Source organism: Gigantopelta aegis, chromosome 1 (genome assembly GCF_016097555.1).
Source record: "Gigantopelta aegis isolate Gae_Host chromosome 1, Gae_host_genome, whole genome shotgun sequence".
Classification (NCBI taxonomy): domain Eukaryota; kingdom Metazoa; phylum Mollusca; class Gastropoda; order Neomphalida; family Peltospiridae; genus Gigantopelta; species Gigantopelta aegis.
Window position 1 is genome coordinate 44,557,677 of NC_054699.1, and position 16,762 is coordinate 44,574,438.

Genomic DNA, 16,762 nt, shown 5'->3' on the forward strand with positions numbered 1-16,762 from the left:
ACAGACAGACAGCCATGCAGACAAAACTGCGGAGATGAAAACTACGTAGTCCACTCCGGTTTGACCGGTAGGGGACTAATAATTTGTATGGAGAATTCTGAAAGAAGTCTGATTGACCACTTTCTTTCTTTTAAATTATGTTCGTGCTTATATCCGATTAAGGTTCAAGCACGCTGTCCTGGGCACACACCTCACCTATTTGGGCTGTCTGTCCAGGACAGTGGGTTAGTTATTAGTTGGTTAGTGGTACTTAAGAACTCTCTCTCAGTTGGAGCCGGTACCGAGTTGCAAACCCTGTACCTACCAGCCTGTAGTCCGATGGCTTAACCACTGCGCCACCGAGGCCGATATGCAGACACAAGTGCGGAGATGAAAGCTACATAGTTCACTCTAATAATTTATTTGTATGGAGAATTCTGACAGAAGTCTCATTGACCACTTTCTTTCTTTTAAATTATTTTCGTGCTTATATCCAATTACAGTTCAAGCACGCTGTCCTTGGCACACACCTCAGCTATCTGGGCTGTCTGTCCAGGACAGTGGGTTAGTTGTTAGTGGTTAGTAGTGGTCTTACACCTACCCACTGAACACTTAAGAACTCGCTCTGTGTTGGAGCCGGTACCGGGCTGTGAACCCTGTACCTACCAGCCTGTAGTCCGATGGCCTAACCATGACACCGAGGCCGGTGACTGACCACTGCATAATAATGCTCTTGCGGATTATACCTGGTATATTCCGAAATAGTTATAAATGTTATCAGCTGTATCAATGCTACAGGATAATGTCACAACTTTTAGCATGTCGTTTTTCCGTAGAAAGAAAACACCCTCTAGTGTTGATGCTGGTTGTCGAAGATGTATTGAAGTTTCTACAAGAGTTCTTTCCCTTTCCCTTTCTTTTAACATTATTTTGAATTTCGGACATTCTGAAAGCATTTGTATTTTAACATGGGCGTATACAAAATACAACCCATTCTTCGGAACTACCAGGAACGTATTGTTGAATTCCAGTCGAATTCCATTGTCTGTTAATGTACTCCATTCGATTCTACTGTTATAGTCAAACTTCAACACTGAAAAGAAAAATGAGAATACACTACATATATATAACAGACAAAATGAGAATACACTACATATATATAACAGACAAAATGAGAATACACTATATATATATATATATATATATATATATATATATATATATATATATATATATATATATAAAACAGACAAAATGAGAATACACTACATATATATAACATTCAAAATGAGAATACACTACATATATATATATATATATATATATAGTGATTTCTCTAGAAATTTGGCAAGGCATGGTAGACCAAACACTGTTGGGGCATTTTCACCATTTTCGGGGCACTTGTTTTTCATTAAAAACTCACAAAAATTAATTTAAATAAACATAAATGTTATTTATCTGCTTGCTTTAATAAATGAATGGCAAAAGATATAAAAGGCATATTTTATTAATTAGTAATACATTTTTGGGTGTTTGATACAGGCAATTTTAGAATTAATTAGTGAAAAAGGCTTGTTTAATCTCAGGGCAGCATGGTGCTGATTAAGGCAAGATGGTGCTAGACTATTGAGGCATGGTGCTGCACCATGCTAAAACAAGCTAGGGAAAACACTAATATAACAGACAAAATGAGAATACACTACACATATATAACAGACAAAATATACAAAAGTAAGGGGAATGTTCGGGAACTTACAAAAATATTTATGAATGGAAAGAAGAATGGATGTACATTCACACACTGCAATAGATGAATGTAAGGAAGGAAGAATGGATGTACAGTAATTCACACACTGCAACAGATGAATGGAAGGAAGGAAGGATGGATGTACAGTAATTCACACACTGCAACAGATGAATGGAAGGAAGGATGGAAGTACAGTAATTCACACACTGCAATAGATGAATGGAAGGAAAGAAGAATGGATGTACAGTAATTCACACACTGCAATAGATGAATGGAAAGAAGAATGATGTACATTAATTCACACACTGCAATAGATGAATGTAAGGAAGGAAGAATGGATGTACATTAATTCACACACTGCAATAGATGAATGTAAGGAAGAATGGATGTACATTCACACACTGCAACAGGTGAATGTAATGAAGGAAGGATGGATGTAATTCACACACTGCAACAGGTGAATGTAAGGAAGGAAGAATGGATGTACAGTAATTCACACACTGCAACAGGTGAATGTAAGGAAGGAAGAATGGATGTACATTAATTCACACACTGCAACAGGTGAATGTAAGGAAGGAAGAATGGATGTACAGTAATTCACACACTGCAACAGGTGAATGTAAGGAAGGAAGAATGGATGTACATTAATTCACACACTGCAACAGGTGAATGTAAGGAAGGATGGATGGAAGTACAGTAATTCACACACTGCAACAGGTGAATGTAAGGAAGGAAGAATGGAAGTACATTAATTCACACACTGCAACAGGTGAATGTATGGAAGGAAGAATGGATGTACATTAATTCACACACTGCAACAGGTGAATGTAAGGAAGGAAGAATGGATGTACAGTAATTCACACACTGCAACAGGTGAATGGTAGGAAGGAAGAATGGATGTACAGTAATTCACACACTGCAACAGGTGAATGGTAGGAAGGAAGAATGGAAGTAGAGTAATTCACACACTGCAACAGGTGAATGGTAGGAAGAATGGATGTACAGTAATTCACACACTGCAACAGGTGAATGGTAGGAAGGAAGAATGGAAGTACAGTAATTCACACACTGCAACAGGTGAATGGTAGGAAGGAAGAATGGATGTACATTAATTCACACACTGCAATAGATGAATGGAAAGAAGAATGGATGTACATTAATTCACACACTGCAACAGGTGAATGTAAGGAAGGAAGAATGGATGTACAGTAATTCACACACTGCAACAGGTGAATGTAAGGAAGGAAGAATGGATGTACAGTAATTCACACACTGCAACAGGTGAATGTAATGAAGGAAGGATGGATGTAATTCACACACTGCAACAGGTGAATGTAAGGAAGGAAGAATGGATGTACAGTAATTCACACACTGCAACAGGTGAATGTAAGGAAGGAAGAATGGATGTACATTAATTCACACACTGCAACAGGTGAATGTAAGGAAGGAAGAATGGAAGTACAGTAATTCACACACTGCAACAGGTGAATGTAAGGAAGGAAGAATGGATGTACAGTAATTCACACACTGCAACAGGTGAATGCAACAGGAAGGAAGGAATGGATGTACAGTAATTCACACACTGCAACAGGTGAATGTAAGGAAGGAAGAATGGAAGTACAGTAATTCACACACTGCAACAGGTGAATGTAAGGAAGGAAGAATGGATGTACATTAATTCACACACTGCAACAGGTGAATGGTAGGAAGGAAGAATGGATGTACATTAATTCACACACTGCAACAGGTGAATGGTAGGAAGGAAGAATGGATGTACAGTAATTCACACACTGCAACAGGTGAATGTAAGGAAGGAAGGATGGATGTACATTCACAAACTGCAACAGGTGAATGTAAGGAAGGAAGAATGGAAGTACAGTAATTCACACACTGCAACAGGTGAATGGTAGGAAGGAAGGATGGATGTACATTAATTCACACACTGCAACAGGTGAATGGTAGGAAGGAAGAATGGATGTACATTAATTCACACACTGCAACAGGTGAATGGTAGGAAGGAAGAATGGATGTACAGTAATTCACACACTGCAACAGGTGAATGTAAGGAAGGAAGAATGGATGTACATTAATTCACACACTGCAACAGGTGAATGTAAGGAAGGAAGAATGGATGTACATTAATTCACACACTGCAACAGGTGAATGTAAGGAAGGAAGAATGGATGTACAGTAATTCACACACTGCAACAGGTGAATGTAAGGAAGGAAGAATGGATGTACATTAATTCACACACTACAACAGGTGAATGTAAAGAAGGAAGAATGGATGTACAGTAATTCACACACTGCAACAGGTGAATGTAAGGAAGGAAGAATGGATGTACATTAATTCACACACTGCAACAGGTGAATGGTAGGAAGGAAGAATGGATGTACAGTAATTCACACACTGCAACAGGTGAATGTAATGAAGGAAGGATGGATGTAATTCACACACTGCAACAGGTGAATGTAAGGAAGGAAGAATGGATGTACATTAATTCACACACTGCAACAGGTGAATGGTAGGAAGGAAGAATGGATGTACATTAATTCACACACTGCAACAGGTGAATGGTAGGAAGGAAGAATGGATGTACATTAATTCACACACTGCAACAGGTGAATGGTAGGAAGGAAGAATGGATGTACAGTAATTCACACACTGCAACAGGTGAATGGTAGGAAGGAAGGATGGATGTACAGTAATTCACACACTGCAACAGATGAATGGAAGGAAGGATGGAAGTACAGTAATTCACACACTGCAATAGATGAATGGAAGGAAAGAAGAATGGATGTACAGTAATTCACACACTGCAATAGATGAATGGAAAGAAGAATGGATGTACATTCACACACTGCAACAGGTGAATGTAATGAAGGAAGGATGGATGTAATTCACACACTGCAACAGGTGAATGTAAGGAAGGAAGAATGGATGTACAGTAATTCACACACTGCAACAGATGAATGGAAGGAAGGATGGAAGTACAGTAATTCACACACTGCAATAGATGAATGTAAGGAAGGAAGAATGGATGTACATTAATTCACACACTGCAATAGATGAATGTAAGGAAGAATGGATGTACATTCACACACTGCAACAGGTGAATGTAATGAAGGAAGGATGGATGTAATTCACACACTGCAACAGGTGAATGTAAGGAAGGAAGAATGGATGTACATTAATTCACACACTGCAACAGGTGAATGTATGGAAGGAAGAATGGATGTACATTAATTCACACACTGCAACAGGTGAATGTAAGGAAGGAAGAATGGATGTACAGTAATTCACACACTGCAACAGGTGAATGTAAGGAAGGAAGAATGGATGTACAGTAATTCACACACTGCAACAGGCAACAGGTGAATGGTAGGAAGGAAGAATGGATGTACATTAATTCACACACTGCAACAGGTGAATGGTAGGAAGGAAGAATGGATGTACAGTAATTCACACACTGCAACAGGTGAATGGTAGGAAGGAAGAATGGAAGTAGAGTAATTCACACACTGCAACAGGTGAATGGTAGGAAGGAAGAATGGATGTACAGTAATTCACACACTGCAACAGGTGAATGTAAGGAAGGAAGAATGGATGTACAGTAATTCACACACTGCAACAGGTGAATGGTAGGAAGGAAGAATGGATGTACAGTAATTCACACACTGCAACAGGTGAATGTAAGGAAGGAAGAATGGAAGTACAGTAATTCACACACTGCAACAGGTGAATGGTAGGAAGGAAGAATGGATGTACATTAATTCACACACTGCAATAGATGAATGGAAAGAAGAATGGATGTACATTAATTCACACACTGCAATAGATGAATGGAAGGAAGAATGGATGTACATTAATTCACACACTGCAACAGGTGAATGGTAGGAAGGAAGAATGGATGTACATTAATTCACACACTGCAACAGGTGAATGGTAGGAAGGAAGAATGGATGTACATTAATTCACACACTGCAACAGGTGAATGGTAGGAAGGAAGAATGGATGTACAGTAATTCACACACTGCAACAGGTGAATGGTAGGAAGGAAGGATGGATGTACAGTAATTCACACACTGCAACAGGTGAATGTAAGGAAGGAAGGATGGATGTACATTAATTCACACACTGCAACAGGTGAATGTAAGGAAGGAAGAATGGATGTACATTAATTCACACACTGCAACAGGTGAATGTAAGGAAGGAAGAATGGATGTACATTAATTCACACACTGCAACAGGTGAATGTAAGGAAGGAAGAATGGATGTACAGTAATTCACACACTGCAACAGGTGAATGTAAGGAAGGAAGAATGGATGTACAGTAATTCACACACTGCAACAGGTGAATGGTAGGAAGGAAGGATGGATGTACATTAATTCACACACTGCAACAGGTGAATGGTAGGAAGGAAGAATGGATGTACATTAATTCACACACTGCAACAGGTGAATGGTAGGAAGGAAGAATGGATGTACATTAATTCACACACTGCAACAGGTGAATGTAATGAAGGAAGGATGGATGTACATTAATTCACACACTGCAACAGGTGAATGTAAGGAAGGAAGAATGGATGTACATTAATTCACACACTGCAACAGGTGAATGTAAGGAAGGAAGAATGGATGTACATTAATTCACACACTGCAACAGGTGAATGTAAGGAAGGAAGAATGGATGTACATTAATTCACACACTGCAACAGATGAATGTAAAGAAGGAAGAATGGATGTACAGTAATTCACACACTGCAACAGATGAATGTAAGGAAGGAAGAATGGATGTACAGTAATTCACACACTGCAACAGGTGAATGTAAGGAAGGAAGAATGGATGTACATTAATTCACACACTGCAACAGGTGAATGTAAGGAAGGAAGAATGGATGTACAGTAATTCACACACTGCAACAGGTGAATGTAAGGAAGGAAGAATGGATGTACAGTAATTCACACACTGCAACAGGTGAATGGTAGGAAGGAAGAATGGATGTACATTAATTCACACACTGCAATAGATGAATGGAAAGAAGAATGGATGTACATTAATTCACACACTGCAATAGATGAATGGAAGGAAGAATGGATGTACATTAATTCACACACTGCAACAGGTGAATGGTAGGAAGGAAGAATGGATGTACATTAATTCACACACTGCAACAGGTGAATGGTAGGAAGGAAGAATGGATGTACATTAATTCACACACTGCAACAGGTGAATGGTAGGAAGGAAGAATGGATGTACAGTAATTCACACACTGCAACAGGTGAATGGTAGGAAGGAAGGATGGATGTACAGTAATTCACACACTGCAACAGGTGAATGTAAGGAAGGAAGAATGGATGTACATTAATTCACACACTGCAACAGGTGAATGGTAGGAAGGAAGAATGGATGTACATTAATTCACACACTGCAACAGGTGAATGGTAGGAAGGAAGAATGGATGTACATTAATTCACACACTGCAACAGGTGAATGGTAGGAAGGAAGAATGGATGTACAGTAATTCACACACTGCAACAGGTGAATGGTAGGAAGGAAGGATGGATGTACAGTAATTCACACACTGCAACAGGTGAATGTAAGGAAGGAAGGATGGATGTACATTAATTCACACACTGCAACAGGTGAATGTAAGGAAGGAAGAATGGATGTACAGTAATTCACACACTGCAATAGATGAATGTAAAGAAGGAAGGAAGGATGTACAGTAATTCACACACTGTAATAGATGAATGGAAAGAAGAATGGATGTACATTAATTCACACACTGCAGTAGATGAATGGAAGGAAAGAAGAATGGATGTACATTAATTCACACACTGCAATAGATGAATGGAAGGAAGGATGGATGTACATTAATTCACACACTACAATAGATGAATGGAAAGAAGAATGGATGTATATTAATTCACACACTGCAATAGATGAATGGAGGAAGGAAGAATGGATGTACATTAATTCACACACTGCAATAGATGAATGTAAGGAAGGAAGGATGGATGTACATTAATTCACACACTGCAATAGATGAATGTAAGGAAGGAAGAATGGATGTACATTAATTCACACACTACAATAGATGAATGGAAAGAAGAATGGATGTATATTAATTCACACACTGCAATAGATGAATGTAAGGAAGGAAGAATGGATGTACATTAATTCACACACTGCAATAGATGAATGTAAGGAAGGAAGAATGGATGTACATTAATTCACACACTGCAATAGATGAATGTAAGGAAGGAAGAATGGATGTACATTAATTCACACACTGCAATAGATGAATGTAAGGAAGGAAGAATGGAAGTACAGTAATTCACACACTGCAACAGGTGAATGGTAGGAAGGAAGAATGGATGTACAGTAATTCACACACTGCAACAGGTGAATGGTAGGAAGGAAGAATGGATGTACAGTAATTCACACACTGCAACAGGTGAATGGTAGGAAGGAAGAATGGATGTACAGTAATTCACACACTGCAACAGGTGAATGTAAGGAAGGAAGAATGGATGTACATTAATTCACACACTGCAACAGGTGAATGGTAGGAAGGAAGAATGGATGTACATTAATTCACACACTGCAACAGGTGAATGGTAGGAAGGAAGAATGGATGTACATTAATTCACACACTGCAACAGGTGAATGGTAGGAAGGAAGAATGGATGTACATTAATTCACACACTGCAACAGGTGAATGTAATGAAGGAAGGATGGATGTAATTCACACACTGCAACAGGTGAATGTAAGGAAGGAAGAATGGATGTACATTAATTCACACACTACAACAGGTGAATGTAAGGAAGGAAGAATGGATGTACATTAATTCACACACTGCAACAGGTGAATGTAAGGAAGAATGGATGTACATTAATTCACACACTACAACAGATGAATGTAAAGAAGGAAGAATGGATGTACATTAATTCACACACTACAATAGATGAATGGAAAGAAGAATGGATGTACAGTAATTCACACACTGCAACAGGTGAATGTAAGGAAGGAAGAATGGATGTACAGTAATTCACACACTGCAATAGATGAATGTAAAGAAGGAAGGAAGGATGTACAGTAATTCACACACTGCAATAGATGAATGGAAAGAAGAATGGATGTACATTAATTCACACACTGCAGTAGATGAATGGAAGGAAAGAAGAATGGATGTACATTAATTCACACACTGCAATAGATGAATGGAAGGAAGGATGGATGTACATTAATTCACACACTACAATAGATGAATGGAAAGAAGAATGGATGTATATTAATTCACACACTGCAATAGATGAATGTAAAGAAGGATGGATGGATGTACATCAATTCACACACTGCAATAGATGAATGGAAGGAAGGATGGATGTACATTAATTCACACACTACAATAGATGAATGGAAAGAAGAATGGATGTACATTAATTCACACACTGCAATAGATGAATGTAAGGAAGGAAGAATGGATGTACATTAATTCACACACTACAATAGATGAATGGAAAGAAGAATGGATGTATATTAATTCACACACTGCAATAGATGAATGTAAGGAAGGAAGAACGGATGTACATTAATTCACACACTGCAATAGATGAATGGAAGGAAGGAAGAATGGATGTACATCAATTCACACACTGCAATAGATGAATGGAAGGAAGGATGGATGTACATTAATTCACACACTACAATAGATGAATGGAAAGAAGAATGGATGTACATTAATTCACACACTGCAATAGATGAATAGAAGGAAGGATGAATGTACATTAATTCACACTGCAATAGATGAATGGAAGGAAGGATGAATGTACATTAATTCACACACTGCAATAGATGAATGGAAGGAAGGATGGATGTACATTAATTCACACACTGCAATAGACGAATGGAAAGAAGGATGGATGTACATTAATTCACACACTGCAATAGATGAATGGAAGGAAGGATGAATGTACATCAATGCACACTGTGCAGTAGACGGAAGGATGGATGTATATTAATACACACTCCAATATATTAATAAATGAATGGATGGATGTACATTAATTAGATGCATGGAAGGAAGGATGGATGTACATTAATGCACACTGTGCAATAGATGAATGAATGGAACAGATATAATAATGAAAGACTAGTTCTTTAAATGGATGTATCATATTGGTAGATGGACGAATAGATAGACGGACGGATAGATAGATGGATGAATGGTAGATAGACGGGCGAATGGATAGATAGATGGATGGATGGTGAGATTAATACATGAGTGGTCGGATGGATGGTCGGATGGATGGATGGATGGAAGGATGAGTAAAATACTTACAAGAAGTTGTCATACGAGCAAGAAGCAAATGAGCAATGGGTTTTTTAAGGGTTTCCGTCGTCAATATGTTGTCAGCGTTGTACTCGGTTCCTACAAGATCACAGGTGAGAAAATAACACAATGAGCAATGGGTTTTTGAAGGGTTTCCGTCGTCAATATGTTGTCAGCGCTGTACTCGGTTCCTACAAGATCACAGGTGAGAAAATAACACAATGAGCAATGGGTTTTTTAAGGGTTTCCGTCGTCAATATGTTGTCAGCGTTGTACTCGGTTCCTACAAGATCACAGGTGAGAAAATAACACAATGAGCAATGGGTTTTTGAAGGGTTTCCGTCGTCAATATGTTGTCAGCGCTGTACTCGGTTCCTACAAGATCACAGGTGAGAAAATAACACAATGAGCAATGGGTTTTTGAAGGGTTTCCGTCGTCAATATGTTGTCAGCGCTGTACTCGGTTCCTACAAGATCACAGGTGAGAAAATAACACAATGAGCAATGGGTTTTTGAAGGGTTTCCGTCGTCAATATGTTATCAGCGTTGTACTCGGTTCCTACAAGATCACAGGTGAGAAAATAACACAATGAGCAATGGGTTTTTGAAGGGTTTCCGTCATCAATATGTTGTCATCGTTGTACTCGGTTCCTACAAGATCACAGGTGAGAAAATAACACAAGGAGCAAAAAAAGAAAGAAGTGTTTTATTTTACGACGCACTCAACACATTTTATTTACGGTTATATGGCATCAGACATATGGTTCAGGACCACCAAGGTTTTGAGAGGAAACCCGCTGTCGCCACTACATGGGCTACTCTTCCGATAGGCAGCAAGGGATCTTTTATTTGCGCTTCCCACAGGCAGGATAGCACAAACCATGGCCTTTGTTGAACCAGTTATGGATCACTGGTCGGTGCAAGTGGTTTACACCTACCCATTGAGCCTTGCGTAGCACTCACTCAGGGTTTGGAGTCGGTATCTGGGTTAAAAATCCCATGCCTCGACTGGGATCCGAACCCAGTACCTACCAGCCTGTAGACCGATGGCCTGCCACGACGCTACCGAGGCCGGTCCACAAGGAGCAATGGGTTTTTGAAGGGTTTCCGTCGTCAATATGTTGTCAGCATTGTACTCGGTTCCTACAAGATCACCGGTGAGAAAATAACACTATATAAGAACAATTAAATGTTATGGTGTATGTTACTAAGTTTAATACCACCACCATCCCTGGATCGTTCCCCCCCCCCCCCCCCCCCCCAAAAAAAAACTACAAAAAAGAAAAAAAAAGAGACCAATTTTACCCGTTTATTGACACTGTTAACAATTGTGTTTTTGACTCTCCTTCCACAACTGGGAGTCCATTCTTGCCGGCACCCGATAGTAATCAGTACATTACAACCTAATCAGCCGGTGACGTTTTGGAAGGGCGAAACCAGGGTTTTGTAAACGGGGTAGTATAGGGACATGTCAATTTATCAATGCAGTATTGGTACTAAATATGAGCAAGGGACAATGTCAACAAAAGGTCGCCCCCTTAAAATTCACCCCGACATTAAATATGATAACTTCCCTGCACCCACCTGGCATCCTCGTCCTTTGCTGCTAATAAAGCTGGTCTGGCCCACGGCATTAACTATCGATCGCCGGTAGTAGTTCAGTATGGTAGGTGGATACAAGTACTAGCGAGGTACGGCAGAAGCAAGTAGACATTGGTGGGAGGCTGACGTGAGATCGAAAACACAAAACAAAGTTTCTAGGGGGTTCGGGGGTATGCTCCCCCAGACAATTTTCATAACTAGATGTCCTAAAATTCATCACTGCTTTACGACTTACTACCAATAGTATTTTTTATTCAAAATTATTGGGGGAGGGGTAGAGCCGCCAGCACCCCCATCCCACCCCCACACCTGCTCCTCCGTGCCTACTTACCTTCAGTTTTCTTGTCTTGAATAGCATCTTCAACGTTCTGAAAATCAAAGTACATATGCACGAGTTAGTTTTTGTTATCCGATATCGACCTCAGTGGTGCAGTGGTTAAGCCATCGGACTACAGACTGGTAGGCACAAGGTTCGCAGCCCGTTACCGGCTTCAACCCAGAGTGAGTTCTTAAGGGCTCAGTGGGTAGGTGTAAGACCACTACACCCTCTTCTCTCTCACTAACCACTAACCAACTAACAACTAACCCACTGTCCTGGACACAGCCCAGATAGCTGAAGTGTATGCCCAGGACAGCGTGTTTGAACCTTAATTGGATATAAGCACGAAAATAAGTTGCAATGAAATGAAATGTTATGCGATGCATTACCAGAGTGAAGGAAAGTAATGGGGAGCAATATTTATTTTACAGCCCCTGGGGCGGTATATCCACTACTACAATATGAGCAAGGAACAACAGGTATCAGGCTGTTTTAGTCTGGATCTTTGGTGTAGTCGGGGGGGGGGGGGGGGGGCTGGTGTGGTTACCATGACCGCCAGCAATCATACCTCTTTTTTCCCCCACCACCTTTGTACTTGCCTGTCTCCCCATAACACGATTAAAACCGTGTGTTGTCTACTTCTACAAAATGTGTCCTAATATAAAATCCCAGCCATGCCACCCACACCCACACCCACCCCAATATATAATCTTGGCTACACCAATGCTTCTCATTAAATCAGTCACTGTGATGCATTTAGTTATCACGACTACTCTAGTTCTGTCCTGTTCGTCTGTGATGTCCTGGATACACTCTAGCTCAAGTGTCGTCTAGCCCTGTCCTGTCTGTATGTGACGTCTAGTTCATGTGTCCTCTAGCCCTGTCCTGTCTGTATGTGATGTCTAGTTTGAGTGTCCTCTAGCCCTGTCATGTCTGTATGTGATGTCTAGTTCGTGTGTCCTCTAGCCCTATCCTGTCTGTATGTGATGTCAAATTCAAGTGTCCTCTAGCCGTCCTGTCTATATGTGATGTCTAGTTCAAGTGTCCTCTAGCCCTGTCCTGTCTATATGTGATGTCTAGTTCAAGTGTCCTCTAGCCCTGTCTGTATGTGATGTCTAGTTCAAGTATCCTCTAGCCCTGTCCTGTCTGTTTGTGATGTCTAGCTCGAGTGTCCACTAGCCCTGTCCTGTCTGTATGTGATATCTAGCTCGAGTGTCCTCTAGCCCTGTCCTGTCTGTATGTGATGTCTAGCTCGAGTGTCCTCTAGCCCTGTCCTCCTGTTTGTATGTGATGTCTAGCTCGAGTGTCCTCTAGCCCTGTCGCCCTGTTTGTATGTGATGTCTAGCTCAAGTGTCCTCTAGTCCTGTCCTGTCTGTATGTGATGTCTAGCTCGAGTGTCCTCTAGCTCTGTCCTGTTTGTATGTGATGTCTAGCTCGAGTGTTCTCTAGCCCTGTCCTGTCTATATGTGATGTCTAGTTTGAGTGTCCTCTAGCCCTGTCATGTCTGTATGTGATGTCTAGTTTGTGTGTCCTCTAGCCCTATCCTGTCTGTATGTGATCTCAAATTCAAGTGTCCTCTAGCCGTCCTGTCTATATGTGATGTCTAGTTCAAGTGTCCTCTAGTCCTGTCCTGTCTGTATTTGATGTCTAGTTCCAGTGTCCTCTAGCCCTGTCCTGTATATATGTGATGTCTAGCTTGAGTGTCCTCTAGCCTTGTCCTCCTGTTTGTATGTGGTCTAGCTCGAGTGTCCTCTAGCCCTGTTCTCCTGTTTGTATGTGATGTCTCGCTCAAGTGTCCTCTAGCCCTTTCCTCCTGTCTGTATGTGATGTCTAGCTCGAGTGTCCTCTAGTCCTGTCTTGTCTGTATGTGATGTCTAGCTCGAGTGTTCTCTAGCCCTCTCCTGTCTGTATGTGATGTCTAGCTTGAGTGTCCTCTAGCCGTCCTGTTTGTATGTGATGTCTAGCTCGAGTGTTCTCTAGCCTTGTCCTGTCTGTATGCGATGTCTAGCTCGAGTGTCCTCTAGCCTTGTCCTGTTTGTATGTGGTCTAGCTCGAGTGTCCTCTAGCCCTGTTCTCCTGTTTGTATGTGATGTCTAGCTCGAGTGTCCTCTAGCCCTGTTCTCCTGTCTGTATGTGATGTCTAGCCCGAGTGTCCTCTAGCCCTGTCCTGTCTGTATGTGATGTCTTGCTCGAATGTCCTCTAGCCCTGTCCTGTCTGTATGTGATGTCTAGCTCGAATGTCCTCTAGCCCTATTCTCCTGTCTGTATGTGATGTCTTGCTCGAGTGTCCTCTAGCCCTGTCCTGTCTGTATGTGATGTCTAGCTCGAGTGTCCTCTAGCCCTGTCGTCTGTATGTGATGTCTAGCTCGAGTGTCCTGTAGCCCTGTCCTGTCTGTATGTGATGTCTTGCTCGAGTGTCCTCTAGCCCTGTCCTGTCTGTATGTGATGTCTAGCTCGAGTGTCCTCTAGTCCTGTCTGTATGTGATGTCTAGCTCGAGTGTCCACTAGCCGTCCTGTCTGTATGTGATGTCTAGCTCGTATGTCAGGGACACATTAACTCGAGTGTCCTGTAGCCGTGCGCTGTTTGTATATGATGCCAGGGACACATTTGAGCCTACCTTTTCGAAGAACCAGAAGAGTTGATTCATTTTCTGGAAGCAGCAGACATCAGGGTGCGTTTCCAACCTGATTTGTTCCAAGTTGTACGGGTGTCGTACTTTGTGTTTAATCTTCTCACAAACCGTGCACAGTTTGAAGTTATCCGTTATCTCCTCAGACACGATGTCCTGCCTAAATCGGTCACTTTTCGGAACTTCGCGGTCTTCTTCCCACAGAAATTGACCCACGGGAGTCTTGGCAATAACAAAGAGGACCAAAAGAATACAGTTAATTACAATGACCGTTATGAATGCAACTCGCACTCTGTTTGCACATCTTATATCGTCGTTTGTGCCGTTTACGAAGTCATAATATTCGTACTCGTCATCAGTCTCAAGAGGTCTGCCGCCACTACCCATGTCACGTGACGCTGACAACAAATCGTCGATCGAGTTCAACCGCTCGCTTTCTGCAGTCTCCGAGGGGATGACATCGTATGTATGGTGGGTAGAAGACATTTTTATAAAAGCTGTTATTCAACTATTTCTTATGATGTATCAAACTGTATGAAGACGAAGAAGAAGAAGAAATCTGCAACTCTATTTCACTTGTGGGACTGACGTTTCTGAAATAAAATAAAATAACATCAGAGGCAGATCTAGGGGCCCCTCAGGAGCCCGGATACCCCCCAGTAAATTTTGCGATAGTTATAATTTTATTATATATTAATTTTCATTTGTCACTGGGGCCCCCTTTAAAGTGATTTTCTTGATTCGCCACTGAACATCGTTTAATTTCTAATTAAAATACAAACAAAATTGCTTTTCTTTTTTAATCGGTTATTCTCGTACGAGACAAATGTACCGTGTGACGTCACATTTTCTGACTGGTGACTCGCGATGTTTTTATTTTTTAATATTTTTTTTCATTATTATATTTTTTAAATCGTGTGCTTTCGCTATATATTGTCAACTACCTTAGTGCGACAATAGGTCTCCCGGCATGTTTTGTTATACATGTATGTTTTCTTATGCTAGGATCAGACTACCAACTGTCAGCACAAAGTTGGCCAACTTTCTGCTCTCACGATTCTACAATTGTCCAGTTGCTAGTCTGAGCGCTCTTACAACTCGATTATTGTCGTATAATCCATTAGCCGTTAATCTGAGCGCACCCGTCGTAAGTGTAGAGTTGGGGAAATAACAACGCAACCGTCGTGTTCGCCAACTTCGTCGTGACAGTTGACAGTCTGAACCTATAATACATTTTACATTGTGCACTGAAGAAAGTCAAGCTGGCATCACTTTGAAAGTATTTTTTTTTAATGCAATCTAATTAAAATTAGCTCCACTATTACATGTGGATCAAACAGCAGCCCGTTAGAGCTCATGTCCAGTTGACCTTTCATTCGACCAATCAAAACCTTACTTGCAAAATTATGCCAGTGATTTGAAAAGAATTTGAAAACATTCGGGATTATGCCGAGGGTATACGAAATGATTCAGGAGAATTACGAAATATGCTGGAAACTAATTTCAATATAAAATTTCATATAAAATTCGTTTCAAGACGGAAAAAAAAACCTGTGATGGTATAGCCATAACATCTATTTATACTAGTATACAATCCAAAGTTTATAACTGCACCCTGTTCTTCCAATGTTGAAATAGACCAACAAGTTTGCCTATTGCATAAATAGTCTCTCCCAATATTTTTAGAATTTGTATGCACCCAAATAACTATAAAAGGCGAAGTGTAATTGGTCGATATTTAAATTGTTATTTATAGATGAAATGTCACTTGGACATGGGAGTCCACGCAATGTTGTTAGATCTAGTGGTAGACAAGTAGAGCTAATTTTAATCAGATTGTTTTTTAATGTTAGATACAGTTGTGGTTAAAAAAAACCCAAAAAACACTACAGCGAGAAATGTTATGTGTACAGTTCGCCTATCTCTAAATGATGTGTGTGCGCGCGTGTGTGCGCGCGTGCTCTCTCTCTCTCTCTCTCTCTCTCTCTCTCTCTCTCTCTCTCTCTCTCTCTCTCTCTCTCTCTCTCTCTCTCTCTCTCTCTCTCTCTCTCTCAGATAGTCCTAGTCCGGAGGGACGTAGAAAGTGTGGTTAAGAAAAGTATTGACTTAATGTTCTCCGTGCACTATGCTATGACTAGGACAGT

At 40.7% G+C, this 16,762-nt stretch overlaps 1 protein-coding gene across 4 annotated transcripts; it reads right to left on the reverse strand.

The window, feature by feature from the left end:
• Positions 1–563: 563 nt before the first annotated feature.
• On the reverse strand, positions 564–15,208 carry LOC121375624. 4 transcript variants are annotated; one of them, XM_041503174.1, is made up of 4 exons: positions 14,607–15,208; positions 12,001–12,037; positions 10,077–10,166; positions 564–1,072 (listed from the first exon to the last, which is right to left on the reverse strand). In XM_041503174.1, the coding sequence occupies exons 1-4, from the start codon at positions 15,102–15,104 to the stop codon at positions 720–722; spliced, it is 978 nt and encodes a 325-aa protein (XP_041359108.1). In that variant the 5' UTR covers positions 15,105–15,208; the 3' UTR covers positions 564–719. The 4 variants fall into 4 exon arrangements, with proteins under 4 accessions (XP_041359108.1, XP_041359122.1, XP_041359114.1 ...); XM_041503188.1 differs by lacking the exons at positions 564–1,072; positions 10,077–10,166 and adding an exon at positions 10,206–10,534; XM_041503180.1 differs by lacking the exons at positions 564–1,072; positions 10,077–10,166 and adding an exon at positions 10,244–10,350.
• Positions 15,209–16,762: the final 1,554 nt, after the last annotated feature.